Source organism: Agelaius phoeniceus, chromosome 14 (genome assembly GCF_051311805.1).
Source record: "Agelaius phoeniceus isolate bAgePho1 chromosome 14, bAgePho1.hap1, whole genome shotgun sequence".
Lineage (NCBI taxonomy): Eukaryota > Metazoa > Chordata > Aves > Passeriformes > Icteridae > Agelaius > Agelaius phoeniceus.
This window is the reverse complement of record NC_135278.1, coordinates 20,835,282-20,850,898: the sequence shown is the minus strand read 5'-3', so window position 1 is coordinate 20,850,898 and position 15,617 is coordinate 20,835,282. Positions and strand designations below refer to the sequence as shown.

The 15,617-nt window shown below is 42.1% G+C and overlaps 1 protein-coding gene, 1 long non-coding RNA gene and 1 other non-coding gene across 7 annotated transcripts; all 3 read right to left on the bottom strand.

Annotated features, from left to right (window-relative positions):
• Positions 1 to 2,341: 2,341 nt before the first annotated feature.
• RBMX (RNA binding motif protein X-linked) lies at positions 2,342 to 12,863 on the bottom strand. Of its 5 annotated transcripts, none has more exons than XM_054641149.2 (9): positions 12,757 to 12,863; positions 11,390 to 11,519; positions 11,086 to 11,192; positions 5,482 to 5,653; positions 4,285 to 4,401; positions 3,819 to 3,933; positions 3,577 to 3,702; positions 3,397 to 3,500; positions 2,342 to 2,891 (listed from the first exon to the last, which is right to left on the bottom strand). In XM_054641149.2, the coding sequence occupies exons 2-9, from the start codon at positions 11,496 to 11,498 to the stop codon at positions 2,584 to 2,586; spliced, it is 1,158 nt and encodes a 385-aa protein (XP_054497124.1). In that variant the 5' UTR covers positions 11,499 to 11,519; positions 12,757 to 12,863; the 3' UTR covers positions 2,342 to 2,583. The 5 variants fall into 5 exon arrangements, with proteins under 5 accessions (XP_054497124.1, XP_077042348.1, XP_054497125.1 ...); XM_077186233.1 differs by having other exon boundaries at positions 3,397 to 3,485; XM_054641150.2 differs by having other exon boundaries at positions 11,390 to 11,516; positions 12,757 to 12,856.
• Positions 6,828 to 9,281, bottom strand: LOC143695243 (uncharacterized). Its single transcript, XR_013184334.1, has 2 exons — positions 9,133 to 9,281; positions 6,828 to 8,555 (listed from the first exon to the last, which is right to left on the bottom strand). It is a non-coding gene; the product is annotated as an uncharacterized LOC143695243 (long non-coding RNA).
• LOC129126052 (small nucleolar RNA SNORD61) lies at positions 11,266 to 11,337 on the bottom strand. The gene has a single exon (XR_008535038.1). It is a non-coding gene; the product is annotated as a small nucleolar RNA SNORD61 (small nucleolar RNA).
• Positions 12,864 to 15,617: the final 2,754 nt, after the last annotated feature.

Here is a 15,617-nt window from a genome sequence, read left to right as displayed (position 1 = left end):
GCTAGATTAACATGACAGCCACTACCACCTTTTTTCTTCTGAGTTTTCAGAGAAATAGGAGCAAGTCACACTTTCACATAAAATCCAAAGACTACTGCTCTTCAATCTTCTTGAAAAATTATTTTAATTATTTTAATTTTAAAATTAATTAATTTTAATTAATATTAAAATAATAGGATTTAGAGCCAAGAAACACAGCTGTTCTACAGTCTCAAACCATTCTGGAGGCACCTGAAGTCTGCAGCTTAATCCCAGGACCTCTGCAGAGATCAATTCCTAATCCAAGATTATACTCACTTTAATTGTTAATCCTGCCCATTTAACAAGACTGATTAAATGTAAATACTAACATTTATTATTACAACTCTGATTTTTATGATCTGCTCTTATAAAAATTCATGCTCAGCACTTTCTGCCACATGACTTGAAGTTCAGTTGTAAACATGTTTTTCTTTGGCCGTACCCAAATTGGCCCCGTTTTTGCAGACAAGTGGTGTCTTGCTGCCATTCCCAAACTGGCCGGTTTACAAAGCCTTCTCAAGCCTCTTCCTCCAAAACTTAACCAGAAGTCAAAACAACACTTAGCCATGAAGAACATCCATTCAAACCTACGAACACAATGACCAGGGAACTTCCTTGCAGCTATTACACTGCTCTAATATTTACCTTACGTATTGGTACAGGCACCACTCACATCTGCAGTCAACAGATGAACCAGCACTATTTCAGTGGTATCTTCTAGAAGTTATCCCCCTGCAATTAAGAGAAGAGACAACAAATTGAGAAAAATATGTTTTACAGCACAAGCTAACCTACAGTAATTGCCCCCATTTCAAAAAAATGGCACAAGTTTCGTTTGCAGATTATTCAGTTGCAAGTTCTTACTACTTCTTTAAATGGTGGAGGATTCACTCACTGGCTTGGAATGAACTGAAATGGCTTAGAGAAAGGTTGCATGGCTTATGGATTCTCATTCCTTTTCAATGGTGCACTGCCATGTTAAATCCATAAGTTGAACGACAAAATTTACTGAGGACTAAACAGTAGTACAAAGGTTTTGGGTTTGTGGTTTGGTTTTTTAGTTGGAGGTCTTCATGTTTACTATATTCAAGAGTATCTTTTGAACTTCATGGCTTCACCCAAGTTATAACAACTTGCCACAGACTGTGCCACATGCATCCCTGGGTATCCCTGCAACGCAGTGTCAAACTAAACAGAGTTAGGCATCCAACTAAACATCAAGTCTGCATTTCTTGCTTCCAACTCCCAATAGTTGAGCTGATATGTCTCAACCTAAACCAATTCCTCACTTCACAAGGCTTAAATTTTGTTAATATGCTGCATATGCAGCCTTTTTAAGCATCTTCACTGAGAGATACTGGTCACAAAATACCCCCTCCCCACACTACATGGCAATACTGCGTCTACAGTGAGCTGCATTACAGCTTTCGTTTCAAAACTGGTGCCATAAATGCTTTTATCCAAGGATTGTTGAATTTGGAGAATTTCTAATGCATTGGGGAATTTATTTTCCTTTTTTTCTTTAATCTATACAGCACTTCCATTGCCATGACATGCAGCTTGTCTTACTGTACTAGAAGAAGGTAACTTGTTTCAATTTTGACTTAGACTGAAAAACTAGTTTGCTTTGCTTACCATCTTTGCTGTTTCACAGGCATTTGATGCTCTTAATCAGCTGTGGAATGCTGAAAGATTCACTTATTTTAGGAAGCCATAAGCCTTTCAGAAGTTGGAGAGAAAGACTTCTTTGCTTATCTTATTTTCTCCTTTGGAATCAAAGATGTTCCTTTAAAAGTGAAACACTACAGAGTTGCAAAAATTTGAAACAGTGTGAGTAAGCATCGATTTGCAGCTTCTTTGATGGAATTGGTCAATGGTTTGCGGATTGTTGTTTAACAGTATTTTGTAGCTGACTTACATGAACATGATTTTTTTGCAGGGGAGATCTTTTTAAACTCCCCATGAAACAGTAGGAAGGCAGAATATAGTATTATCCACTTGCTTTTTTGGCTTAAGTGAATGAAATCCTCTATTTTTCTTTACACAAGGATCTGAAGGCATTTTGTACTGGGAATACTGTGACTTCAAATTCTAGGCATAACTGAGCTTTATGTGGAATCATCCCCACCACCCTCCAAATCACAAGCAATACTTTCAGAATGAGATGCTGAACATGTAGAGCAATCCATCTCCATGTTAGATGGTTGGATGTTGTGCGGAAGATCTTAAGAACAGCTTGTTCCATTCATGACGAAAATCAGATGGAAGTGTGGCATTTCAGGGAAACTTTACTTTGAAAATTACAACACTAGTACACAGCTCAAGCTTATACATTTAACATCTGCTTTCTGAAAGAAATGTTAACAATTTTGAAATGATATTAAACATTGTTTCAACTGTTTCTCACAAAAGCATAAAAGTCATGGAGGGAAAAACTTAACAGGCAACAATAAAAAAAGGTTAAAAACAACTTTTCCTTTTAGTAGTCCTCTGGTAGTAAAGATAGAACAGCTTCCACATTTGAGAAATAATCTGTCTTGGTCCAAAAGTTTAAGAGTGTTTTTAGTATCTGCTTCTGCCTCCACCTCTATCGGATCTGCTTCCACCACGGCCACCACCTCTGGGCGCCCCGCGGCTTGAACTACTGTAAGAATCCCGAGGAGGTGGATAGCCCCTTTCCATGGATGGGGGAAGACCCCTGTCCTGTCTTCCAACACGATCACGGCCACTTGAGTAGACATCACTTCTGCTGCTTGAGTAACTTTCTCGGCTTCCATATCCATCTCGTGTGCTGCCGTAATCATCATAGCGACTGCTTCCACCATAAGATGGCGGGGGCCCTCGAGCAGGTGGAGCACTACGTGAGTTACCTGCAGGGTCAACGGTCAGGTCATATGGCAACACCGTAAGTTATATAGAACAATTTCAAATCTGAATTTACAGAATTGCTGTATTAAAATGTTTACTGCTACTCTTTTTATATGTATTGAGATGGTCTTAATATAATCTGCCACACTAATGGTATTTTTAAGTGGGGATTGCATATCAGGCAGTGAGTGGATTTAGAGATTTTGAAGGAATGAAGACGGTGTTTGTTTATTCAGGCAGGCTCTTTAACTGGGTATTCCAGTACAGCTTGTTATTTTAGAGAAGAAACTCAGCCATATTTTCCAGAGATAGCTGTCATTCTGAACTGTAGACTTTGCTTCTTTAGCTTACAGCTTATTACAAAGACGTTCAAATGTTAACCAACAACTGCACTTTCACTGTAGGGGAAAAAAATTGCGCCACTTCCCCCTAAAACACAAGCAACCTAGTCAAAGTCAGATGTTATGACATCTGTACGTTTATATGGTCCTCAAAATGGATTCTTACCGTAACTCTCATATGAATCTCTGTAGGAGCCTCCACTTGGATGATCCGAGTAGTCTCTGTCACGTCCACCACCGTATCCATCACGATCGCTATAGGAGGAAAGACTACTAAGACTTAGTACAAATCACTAACATTACAGCAAAAATAAAGTGACAGGGAGAAAACTCCAACAGTAGGTACCTATATCCCCTGGAGGGGTATTCATCACGTGAACTGGAATGACCATAATCACGATATGCGTAGTCTCGTGGAGGTGGTGCGTAGTCCCGGGTATCCCTGGAACTGGGATAATCTCTGCTTGAATAACTACAAAGAACAAAAACTGAGATGTTAGCCACATGTCCTACCACAGAAGGTCTGGAATCAAGATCCTTCTCCAAACAAAAACCACTTCACTAAAATAAAACAGTAGAAGAATTTACCCGTCTTTAGTGCTGTAGCCATCATCTCTTGGAGACATGTAGACATCTCTCCGTGATGGCATTGGCTCTCTGCGCGGAGGACCACCGTAACCATCTCTTCCACGTGACACAGGAGCTTCAAAGAAACAGTCCATTTAATTAGCATTTAGCCATGCAGAACATTCAAGGCAAGTGCTAGCAAATAGCTTAAAGCAATTTAATAATATCTCCAGAGCCTACATTTAGAGCACTTTACATTTCTGCAAGTACAGTTTGAAAGCAGCACTAGACAAAACATATCCAAATTGCACCAAATTGTTCCCAACAGCTACAAAATTATACTGGTCTGAAAGGAACCAAAGCTTAGAGAAACAGTACACCATCCCACAGCTGACTGAAGTTCGAATCAATGATTTGCACCAGTTCCTAAGGGAAGACTAAGGTTCTAGAGCTGACCAAGTCAGGAATTTAGTCAGGAAGTCCTTACCTCTTCCTCCCATGCTACTGCTACGCACTGGTCCTGAAGGTGCAGATCTTTTAGGTGGAGGGCCTCCACTTCGTGGAGGTGGACCCCTCTTCATGGGAAGTGGCCCTCGAGAAGACCCTAGAAGGAGAAGCCACGAACCAATTATTATTTCTGTGATACTCACCTGCATTTTCTTAAAGCCTGAACTACGACAACCTAAACGTGCCATTATTACCACTACATGATCAACAGTAAACCTCTAAAACTAGACCTCTCCTGTCTAAATCTCTAAAACTAGACCTTCTCCTGTTTTCTAGCCACTTTAAATGCTACTGGCAGAATTGAGAGCCAAACTTCCCACAGCCTAAATTCCTGTCAAGAACTGTCTTTTAGAACTTATCCAAAAGCTACAGGGTGTGACACAAAGGAAAAAAGACAGCTGATACCTGTAATCAGTCACAGCTTAAATGCTTAACAAGTTACTGTTCTCAGAAGAGCCACTTGGGAGGATGTACTAGAGAAGAGCCTACAGAGAGGAAACAGAGGTACTACTACCGAGTCTGCAGAACCTACTATTACAGACTCTTCAAGACAGAAGTTTCACTATTTCCAGGGTTTTTTTTCCAGCATTACAAGCTTTTACTGTTACACCTCAGGTACTGTTTGCTAGTTAAGTGAGTTTTGTTTTGATACTGAAAAGTCTGAATAAATAGCTGTATCTTAATGAATATCCAGTATCAAGTAATGTACTTTAGAAGGCTTCAACAACTTAACAAAAACGGTTTAGCTGCCCTCTCACTCTGATCTGGAAGGATCAGCCCTACAATTTTCTCAGTTTAGACCTCTTGCTATAAAGAATGAAAGGCAGTTCCCTTTCCCTGGCGGTAGCGAATCACTTTTTCAACTTGAATACCAGAAAGCTTCCTTTCTCACGTGCAAGGCAGGAGTTCTGCTTTTCTTTCATAGGCAAAAGTCAAGTGGAGTGTTAGTTGTAGAAAGGAATCTTCACATCTGAAAGCCTTTTCTTAAGGTGTACTTGCCTAATCAAAACTTTGACTAAACTGCCGAGATCGTATTTCATCATTTTAATAAAGAACAAGGAGTGCACTATTCAGGTGTTTGACTTTTTTTTTTTTTTTTTCCAGTAGGATTATTGTCATCTTCCAATGGGATTGTCTTGTGTTGTCGAAGTGTATAATGAGAGAGGTCAATACATACCCAAGTGACTCCCTCTTGAAGGTGGTCCTCTCGCGCCACTTCCGCCTCTTGCGCCTCTAAGGCCCCTGGGAGGACCTCTGCTTCGGGGAGGGGGCGGTGGCCCACGCCTACCACCACTTTCAAAGGATGGCTTGGTTGCTTGTTCCACTTTAATTGCCTTCCCATCTAATGACTAAAGAAGAAGCTGCTTTACTTACTGCTCAGTCATGTTTGTATTTCTTAAATCAAGCCCCTCTTGCTTCATTATTTATAGGGCTTCCATTTTATAAGTTAGAGCAATTCTAGAACTGATTTCAGTCTTCAGTATTAGTCCCCAAGTACTCAGCAGCATGTTGGGCCTAATTTCAATTTCTACAGTACTTCATTCTTGTGGTATTGATGGCAAAAAACCCACAGAGCAGCATCAGAAAGGACTTTCAGTGAAAACACAAGTGTCCAATGATTACGGCAGCCCCACGTCATTTATTCTGTAAATGAAACATGATATATGATCTACAATTTACTTTCAATTGCCATGTACTTTTGTACCAAACTAGGAGTGCACCTGTAGTTACAAGATTAAGCTGAAGGTAACTTAGCTTCAGTCGGAATTTCTGGCAATGGGGAGGCCGTTTAGCACATTTTCTTGACGTCCTGATAAAACGGTGATCGCTGAAGTATTTAGAAGCTATTTCAGCATCTACACAGCAGACTGAGTATGACAATTCACCCCTTTTTTCTAGTGTTTCAAGCTGGGTTTTCAATCAAGGTGACTGTCACAATTTACTCTATTACTTGCTTTTCCACAGGGAAGGTGCTTTGTGGTATTTTTGTTTGTGGGTTCTGTTGTGTGGTTGTGTTTTTTTTTGTGGTATGAAAAAAGTAGAAGCTTTTGCTGGAATACAGATCTGCAATACCAGGAACTCTGCAGCCAATATACCTCAAACATGAGCAGGTACTAACAAGCTGAGTAATTCAACCTAGTTAATCAAATTTCTGGATGATCTTTAGATGCCGCACGTTTGGCTATTATAGCGGAATCAAGACCACAAGCCCTGCTAAAATTAGGTTATTCCATGCCTATCCTGGCAAACATGGTTTATTTGCCTTTTTCAGCAGTTAAATATTTAACTCTGCCATGACAACTAATTAATTATCAGGCAGAAAGTGTTGTTCATTGCACTTCTTTGCTGCAATAAATGAACAAATGTAACTGCTAGACTGCTAGTAATGTCTTTATCTACACTGGTATTAGTATTTTATAGAAGCACTGAGCATTTTTTGTTCTCTGTCAAAATCTAGCTCTCTGAAAATTCACTGTAATGGTGGATGTATTTTGCCAGCTCAGAGTTGTAGTGATTGTTTAAAAAAACCTGAGTGTACATACACAGGTTCAACTTGATCCATTGTGAGGGACAAAAAGTAAGACATACCAGCAAAATCATATTGGTCTTGGCTTGACTTAATGAAATATTTTACTTATGGAAGGTTTCTCAAAAAGCCTTTTGGCATGACAAACTGAAATATCCACTCTAATGACTGGAACTTCTCAGTTTGCATCATATTGATTTGCCATTGTAATTAATCTCTAAGTTTCATCCTTCTGAAGCATGAACAGAGGGCGTGAAGCCTTAAGCTTTGCTATGGCCACTGCTGTCCTTCATTTCATGGAAGGTCTTGACAGCTTGTTGTAAGTTTAGAAAGCAAACACTGTCCCCTTCTGCTAGCATGGGTTCTGAAAACCTGGATGCTAGGTTTAAATTCTTTCATTTGTGTTAGGTAGGAGGTACAGTTTTCCTTGTAATTTCTCCTCCTGTTTTCTTCTGCCTTGCACTTAAGCATCTTACCTTGGCAAAAGATTGTTTCCTTCCAGACTGCTTTACAGAAGTAGTCTTAAAAAGCTATTCCATAGGTCCAGAAAGACCTTTCACTAGATACAAGAATGTATTTTTTGCTAACCAGAAAATATTTGTCAAAGTTAGTCCTATTTCAAAGCAGAGGGGACGTTTTATGATTTCTTAGCTCAAAGAAAGGTCTTACCTCACCAAACATAAAAGTCACACAACCCATCTCAGAATAAGGAAGTTTTTTCAATGAGCTCAAAGCACAAGCTGTCAACATGAACACTCATTAGCTTCTTTTTATAACCTCGATTCAGAGTGTTATAGAAGCATTTTTAATATGGTATGAGCACCAGAAAGTGAAGTCACCCTGGTGCTAAAAAGCATGAAAATAATTTAAGCTACAAGTAATTTAGGACAGTAATAGTTTGGCAATCAAAGTCTCCTATGTGTGGAATGAATAATCTGTACATATTTGTAAAGTGAGACAGGGAATTTTAACCAAACACAATTAGAGAACTATCCTGCAAGCTGTTCCACATTTCAACAGAAAAGATGAATGAAATTTGTTTAATTTTGGGAGCGGGGCAAGAAATCAAGTATTTCAAAGAAACTGTCACAGTAACTTGCATGAAGCTGGTCCTAGCACCGCACAGGGCTTTCCTCTTCAATGGATCACTTCGCTGTTGATGCTGCAATGACTCCATTGCTCCATGTTCCTTGATGGCACATTAAGTGAGTTTCATTTTGCCATATATATCCAAGAAATGAAGATCCATTTCTCAAGAGGCCAAGCTTCTGTACATTGTATCACTTCTTCCCCAAAGAACAGGAAGCACTTTCTGTCAATTAGACAATCTTCTACAGTGCTGAGTACAGTTTACACTGGAGGGATTGTAGCATCTGCTTCCATCCTCTTAACACAGACCAGCTGGCCTGGCAGGTCTACACTGGGATAAAATCTTTGTTTTGTCCTGACCCTTTGCCTAAGGTCATATCCTCTCTTTAATTATCCATTTCATCTTAAGGATGTAGAATCAGAAGGTCATGAGAACAGCCCACTGCACCAAACAACCATTACAGACTGGAGAGTATCCACATTTATGTCCAGGTAAGCATGTGCATTTTGTGGCATCAGGATGTAGACTTGACAGCCATGAATTAAGATTCTTCTTAATTCTTCAGCTGGTAAGCTGCTATTAAGTAGTTCTACATTTCTTTTGCACTGCTCAGACATCATAGCATTGATTCAATCTAGAAGACAAAGTGACTGAAGTGAGAAATCTCCATCCCAACTCTAAAATAATTATCTTGTGATCTCTTTCTGCAGGACAAACTGATCTTCAACAAGCACGCTTTGACTAGTCTATGCTTGTCCCAGTATAGAGTGAAATATAGCTGTTCACATACAACCCCTCACCCAAACTGGTGCAAAACTCTGCATATATTTTCATAAACATTTGCAAAATAAAAATCAAATGCAAATTCATTCTTGCAGAATCTATTGGAGTCAGCCTCTTCTACTGGCTACAACTTCAAATTCCTTTGGGATGACAGAATGAGCAACAGACAGGCAGTGCAGAACTCTTCCCCCGGCCAGACAGATCACCTAACTCCTTACAGACTGCTTGAACTGCAGTCTGCACAGTGCTTCTGCTGCTGCTTCTCAGTGGCATTAAAATCTCAAGAATGCTCCAATCCATCTTTTCCAAATGGACAAAGAGACCTTCAAATTGTGATTTATGATAATTGCCTCTTCTCACACCAGGCTTTAAACACTGCTCTTCCCTCACACCTTGAATGCAGAGTCTTTTTGGAATACAAGCAGTACCTGTTGTCCAGAAGGCTTCCTGAAGATGAGCATGAGAGACCACCGCATGAATATCTTTCATATCCATGGTCAAAGCAAGTTGGACCAGAAGACATTCTAGAGCAAATCCCATCTGTGAATGTTCTTTTCATATACTATTTGCCGTTCCAATTTCAAAGCAGATGATGGTACTTCTAGATTTATAGTGAAGACAAACCCATGAGAACGATGATCCACAAGGCCGTCCTTTCTAGCATTTCTTGCCAAAAATGCAGATTGTGCATTCCAGAACAAGTAGACATAACCTCAGCCACAAACATTGCCTCATTTAGCTACTTTACCAAGCAGTATTCTCCCAAATATTTCCAATGTGACTAAACACAGGCCTCAACATTCAAGATGTAGAACAGTTGGTGATTATTTTCAGAGGGATTTTGATTTGCAAGCTGCACTCCACAAACACACGATTAGTGACCGAATTCCTTTCGGTCTGACAATTGCCTATTGGTCCTTGAAATTACCTTATGTGAGGATTCAATGACCATTTCAGAGAAAATAAATTATTTAAGCACGGCAGTAAACAAGTCTTCAGAACTGTGGCAAACTAGACAGTGGAGAAATAAAATTCAATAAAAGGAGCACCCTGACAGATGTTTAGGCTGGTATAGAAAGAACGTCATCTGAATTTGCCACTCTCTGCCTTGACAAAACTACTAGCTTGCTTAAAAGGGAAGGAAGTCTTCTAAGAGAATAACCCTAATTGTGACAAGATTGTCATGAAGCATCCAGAAACATCAGTCCATGGAGTAGAAAACCCACTATCCTTCTATAACACATACCCTGCTACAACACAAAAAACAAGAGGTTTTACAAACCTTGTGTTCACGAACACTACACAAAGCTCACTTTCTTATTCCTAAAGTTGTTTTACTTACTGACTGCAATAACTGACATTTTTCTCTCACTTCAACTTCTTAAACTAACAAGACAAACATACCAAAATCCCAAGTGTCAATTAATCACAATCACTTGATGTTTCTTCACTTTACTTGAATGGCATCTCAAGAGACGCTGCTTACAAGGCCAGTGCAGTGTGACCTAAACACAACCATTCACACAACGCAGGAAAACCAGAGTCTGCAATTCAAGAGACCCAAGATGGCTTTCACTGCCTGAAGAGACAGCACCTCCATAAAGATAAGCAGCTGTTCACCAAAAAATTGCCAACTTACATCTACCTTTGCAAACACATGCCACAACAGATAGAGATTACAGCAGTCTACAATTCTCTGACAAACTATCCTGGTATTATCTTGGAACTTGTGCTGCAAACGCCTATAGTTTTAGTTTTAAAAACATTACACGTCTTATTGCTCTTAAAGCTAGACCATTGCGTTTTAGGGCGTAAATGAACAAATTCGGTTGCCGGCTAACTGCAAAGCCAGTGCACATAAACTAGAAAGATGCCCCTCACACAGACCAAGCAGATCAATGATGCAAGTCACAAATGCAGGAGATTAAACTCAGAATACCGGATAGCTCATCAGTGCTCCAGCATTCAAGGGAAATCACAGTTACCCATGCTAAAGAACAGTTACTAATTTTCAGGTAAGATACTTCCCTGAAGTGTAATTTACACAATCCTGCATTCAAATATCATCAAAAAGGAAAATTAACCCAAAAATCATTATTGAAACATGCAAGAATGAAGAGCTGATTCCTCCATCACCGATTAAGGAACAATAAGAAAAGAGAGCATAGCTGATTGCCAGCCAGACTTCCATTTTCTATTAGCAAATCCATGAACAGGAGAAACATGAAGACAGAGACATTTTGTCAAATTTAAAGTTACAACTTGTCTCCACGATCTTCTAATCCATTCTCTTTCCAACTTTTATTACCAGTTGATTTACCCCGAAGATTAATTGTCCTGGTCAGTAGCAACTGCAACATATAAACAGTCTTAATTCCTACCTTTCCATTCATATCTCTGGCAGCATCTTTTGCATCTGCTGGACTCTCAAACGTGACGAATGCAAATCCTCTGGACTTGTTTGTTTCCCGATCTTTCATCAAAAGGACTGCAGAAACAAAGTCACATCAGCCTTCCCTGTAATTCCCTGTAAGGAACACTTAACCTTTATTTAACCTTTTAAGCTCAGAACTTCTTAGAGGACACGTAAGCACCATCATTTCAGATGATCAACGCCAAAAAGTCATCACAGCTATGCTGTTGTTTGTTTTATACTATTGCTATCTAAAGAAAAGTTGTCTTTACCTTCCACAATGCGTCCATATTTGCCGAATACAGCCTCAAGGGCTTTTTCATTAGTCTCTGTGTTCAGGCCCCCAATGAACAGCTTCCCAGGACGATCTGCTTCAACCATTTTGATTCTGTAAATGACCTACTAAAAAGAATGAGGCCGTTATTAACAAAACATCAGACTGCAATAGGGACTTCATGGTATATAAATTACTTCTGTCCTCAAACGTACAAGCAAATTATCTTTAGAAAGATACTAGGTAAGAAATATGAGGTATAAAAAAAAAATCAAGTAATTACAATTTTTTGCAGTGGAAGCAACTCGAAGTAGTATTAACAGTTATTTCTTCACATTATATAGTGTATTTAAAAGACATTAAATAGAACTTGGAATAGTGGAACAAGGCACTGTTAAAATGAAGCAATATTGGTGAATGTGAAAATTCTTCCAGAAATGCTGTTCCTTTTGTCCTGGACGTTTCAAGTAATTTGCTTAATATGTCAACGTAATACTCAACTGTTAACTCTTCAGAGCATCTTAGGTCAGTGTTTTTAAATTAAGTTCATTCTTTGTATTATTTAAAGTACATGAAGCCTATGCTAAAGTCCTGGCCTACACAACATGAGAGACTGAACTGACACCAGACCACCACTGCAGTTCTACACAGCAATGTCACACTTACAGTCGCGGGGGCGGGAGGGCTCAAAAAGAAAAAAGCCCAAGAGCCGAAGACAAAGCCAAACCCCCCGTGGCTGGCAGGCCGCCCGGCGCCTGCGGACAAGCGCTGCCCGCGTGTCTCCAGCGCGATGGCGGGAAGGCCCGCGCCAGCTCCGGCACACGCGGGAGCGCGGACAAAGCACCCCCGAGGGAGCCGCGGCGGGGCCGGGCCGGGCCGCACGGGGCGCGGGTTCAGCCGCGCTCCGGGCACGGTGATCACGGGGGGCGTCGGACCCTCCGCGGGCTCAGGCACCGCCACAAAATGGCGGCCACCTCTGGCAGCGGCTCCGCTCCGGCCCCGCGCCGGCGGCCTGCTCGGCACTCACCCACCGCGCGACTCAAGCCCGTCCGGACACATCGGCGCGGCGCGCCCGCCATGCTCCCTTCGTCCTCCCCCGGGATGCTCAAGAACCCCCGCACATAAAATGGCGGACACCGCGCCTCACACCGCCAGGACCCTCCTCGCCCCACCGCAACGGCGCGGGTCCCGCCGTCCTAACCGGAGCCGGGCAGGGAGCGATTGCGGGCCGGGCCCGGCTCCGCCGTGCCTCCGCTCTGCCGCGAGCGGCGCGCCACGCGGCCCCCACCCCGCGGACCTTTCGCCGCGGGTCTCCGCAGCGTCCTGCGGTGCCGCCCGCAGAGCCCTACCCGCAGCAGCGCTCACCTCCGCCCGCGCCGATCTGCAACTGCGCAATGGGGGCGAACAAAGGCGCTGCGGGCCTTTATAGCTTTACGTCACCCGCCGGACGGAGCCCCGGATGCGGCGGCACGGCAGCGCCGAGCCCGGTAGGGGGCGCCCGAGACCCCCCCAAGGCCCGCGCGAGGCTTCCGCCGCGGCCGAGGGGCAATGGGGCCCGGATGGGACGGGGCCACGGGGGCGGAGAGTCCCGTCCCGCCAGGAGGGGGGAGCGGGCCGCGAGCGGCGGGAAAACAGCGGGAGCGGGCCGTGGGAAAGGAGGGGTAGAGCTTTGTTTGCCGCTGTGCCTCGTCCCGAAGGATTGAGGCCCCATGTGTAGTGCTGTGTCGTTCTGGACTCCTCAGCACGACAAAGGAGCTACTGGAGATAGTAATCATCACAATAATGATTAGATGTCTGGAGCGTCCCTCTTACGAGGAGAGACATGGAAGCTGGGGCTGTTCAGTCTAGAGAAGAGAAGAATGAGAGGGGATCTCACTGATGCATATAAAAATCCCAAAGCCAGGTGTCAAGGGGATGGTGCCAGAGTCTTTTCAATGATGCCTAGTGACAGGAGCAATGGTCATAAACTAAAATACTAGAAGTTCCACCTCAACATGAGAAAGAACTTTGGATTGAGGGTACCACAACCCTGGAACAGCTGCCCAGTGAGGTCATGAGACATTCCTGTGTCACCTGCTCCAGGTGACCCTGCCTTGTCAGGGGGATTGGACTGGATGATCTCCCAGAGATCCCTTCCAATGCTAACTGATTTTGTGAAGCAGCAGATCTATCACTTCTTTGGAAGGAAAATCACAGTAACTCCAGGCTTCATTTTAGTAACATTTTGTTAACATGTACTGAACATGTGGTTAGGTGGGATTAGCATGAACATAATGACATTTGAAATAGCATTTGAACATAAATGCTGTAATTGTATCAGGGCCACCCATTGTTCTAAAAATTCTTCTGCCCGTTGTTCTAAAAAGTATCTTCATGAGGCTTCTCATCAGAACTTAGTTGCATCTTCATTGCAAACTGGAATGGTATTTTACAGTCTCTCACTACACAGTGTATGTATGGTCTTGCTCCAAATTCAGTCAGATCTTTTCCTAGAGGATTAAAGGGTATATAATTCTTTGTCACTTTCTTAAATGAATCTCTGCATGTTTAACAGTGCTATTGAATTTACACTGCAAACTTGTTTATGCAAGTACTATGTACCATGCTCCATATTTTCATCAAAAATATTGGCCTTTTACCAAGTTCATCATGCTTTGGTTTTAAACTGGATAAAAAGTTTAGGAGAGCTGAGGGATGGGGACTAATGAATACATAAATAATCTGATCACAAAAGATTCATTCAGAATTTATAAAAAAGGGAATGTTATTCACTCTAGATATGCAATCAAAAACTAATAACTGAAAAATGAGTTTTTAAAAATAATAATAAAAATTATTTTTAAAAAATAATAATTTTATAACAAGGAGCAATTTTCTAGGCACTGTCAGTTGATGGGTGTTTATAGAAATTCAGGAATTTTCCTCTGTAAAACTCAGACTAGAGTAGATGAGAACAGCACAAAATAACTGTTTCTGGCATGGACTTTATCAGCCATTTCTAAACTGGAACTCCTTAATGTGCTTCTCCCAAATCACCTATTTGGGATCTCATTTTGGCTCCTTTCAGCTGAGCCATACAAGGTGGAACATAGGTCCCTAAGACATAGCTGGACCTGCCTGAAATGACAACTCTAATTTCCAGGCTCAGCTGAAAAAACACGAGAATTCCTGTGCTCCCCTTTATTCTTTTTTCTTTTGCCTGTTGCTTTTCTATGGTAAGGGCAATTCACTACAGATTGATGAATTGGTTAAAATTAATGGACATGGATGTTTTGCAGGGCAATACAAATGTAGTGTCACTCTCCGGAAACATGAGTGGCAACAGCTTGCCAAAATGGAAAATACAGAGAGATTGAGGTGTTTGCTACTCAGTGATAGTTTCTGTATCATTGACAGGAATGCCTTTAGCACAATGTCTCAGCTGTGAGTACCCATCTTGCCATGGTAGCACAGAGCTTGCAGCCATCACTTGTACTTACCCTGCTCCTCAGACATGTTTTGCAGCTGTCCCGGAGCACTGCTCCTGCCATCACCACCTAAACAGCTGACACTGGAGCTTGGCATCATGTTTGTGGTGACCATGTTGTACCAAGAGGCCGTGTTGTGGCTGCAAACATTACAGGCTACATCAAGAAAACCACCAAATATAATTCTTCCAGATTGCTATATGAAAACTTGGATTTCAACCCCTTATTTCTGAGCTTTTCTTAAGCCCTTCTCACTCACTCTCTACAACTCCCTGAAAGGAGGATGTAGCCAGGTGAAGAAGATCTGACTGCTCTCAGTAACAAGTGACAGGATGAGAGGACATAGACTCGAGTCGTGCAGGGGGAGGTTTAGGTTGGACATTAGCAGGAATTTCTTCACAAAAAGGGTACTTAGACATTGGAATGGGCTAGCCAGGGAGGTGGTGGAATCACTGTCTCTGGGGGTGTTTAGAAAGACTGGATGTAGCACCTAGTGCTGTGGTGTGGTTAACGTGGTGGTGTTCAGTCCTGTGTTAAATTCGATGATCTGAGGTATTTTCCAATCGAATTGATTCTGTGCTTTTTGCTGGCGGCTAAAACTTGAAAAGAGATTCTGGTATCATAGAATCCTGCAATGGTTTGGGTTGGAAGGGACGTTCAAAATCACCTGATTTCACTACCCCCATCCTGCTCGCTATGGGCAGGGACACCTTCCCCTAGACCAGGATGCTCCAAGCCCCCTTCAATCTGGCCTTGAAC

Bases quoted from the DNA above. Each gene is read 5' to 3' on its own strand.
- RBMX (XM_054641149.2), bottom strand. From the start codon at position 11,498: ATGGTTGAAGCAGATCGTCCTGGGAAGCTGTTCATTGGGGGCCTGAAC. The intron at 3,501-3,576 runs GTACCTACTGTT...AAGTCTTAGTAG, and splicing joins TACCCCTCCAGGGGATATAG to TCTTTCCTCCTATAGCGATC. The intron at 2,892-3,396 runs GTAAGAATCCAT...TTGACCCTGCAG, and splicing joins AGATTCATATGAGAGTTACG to GTAACTCACGTAGTGCTCCA.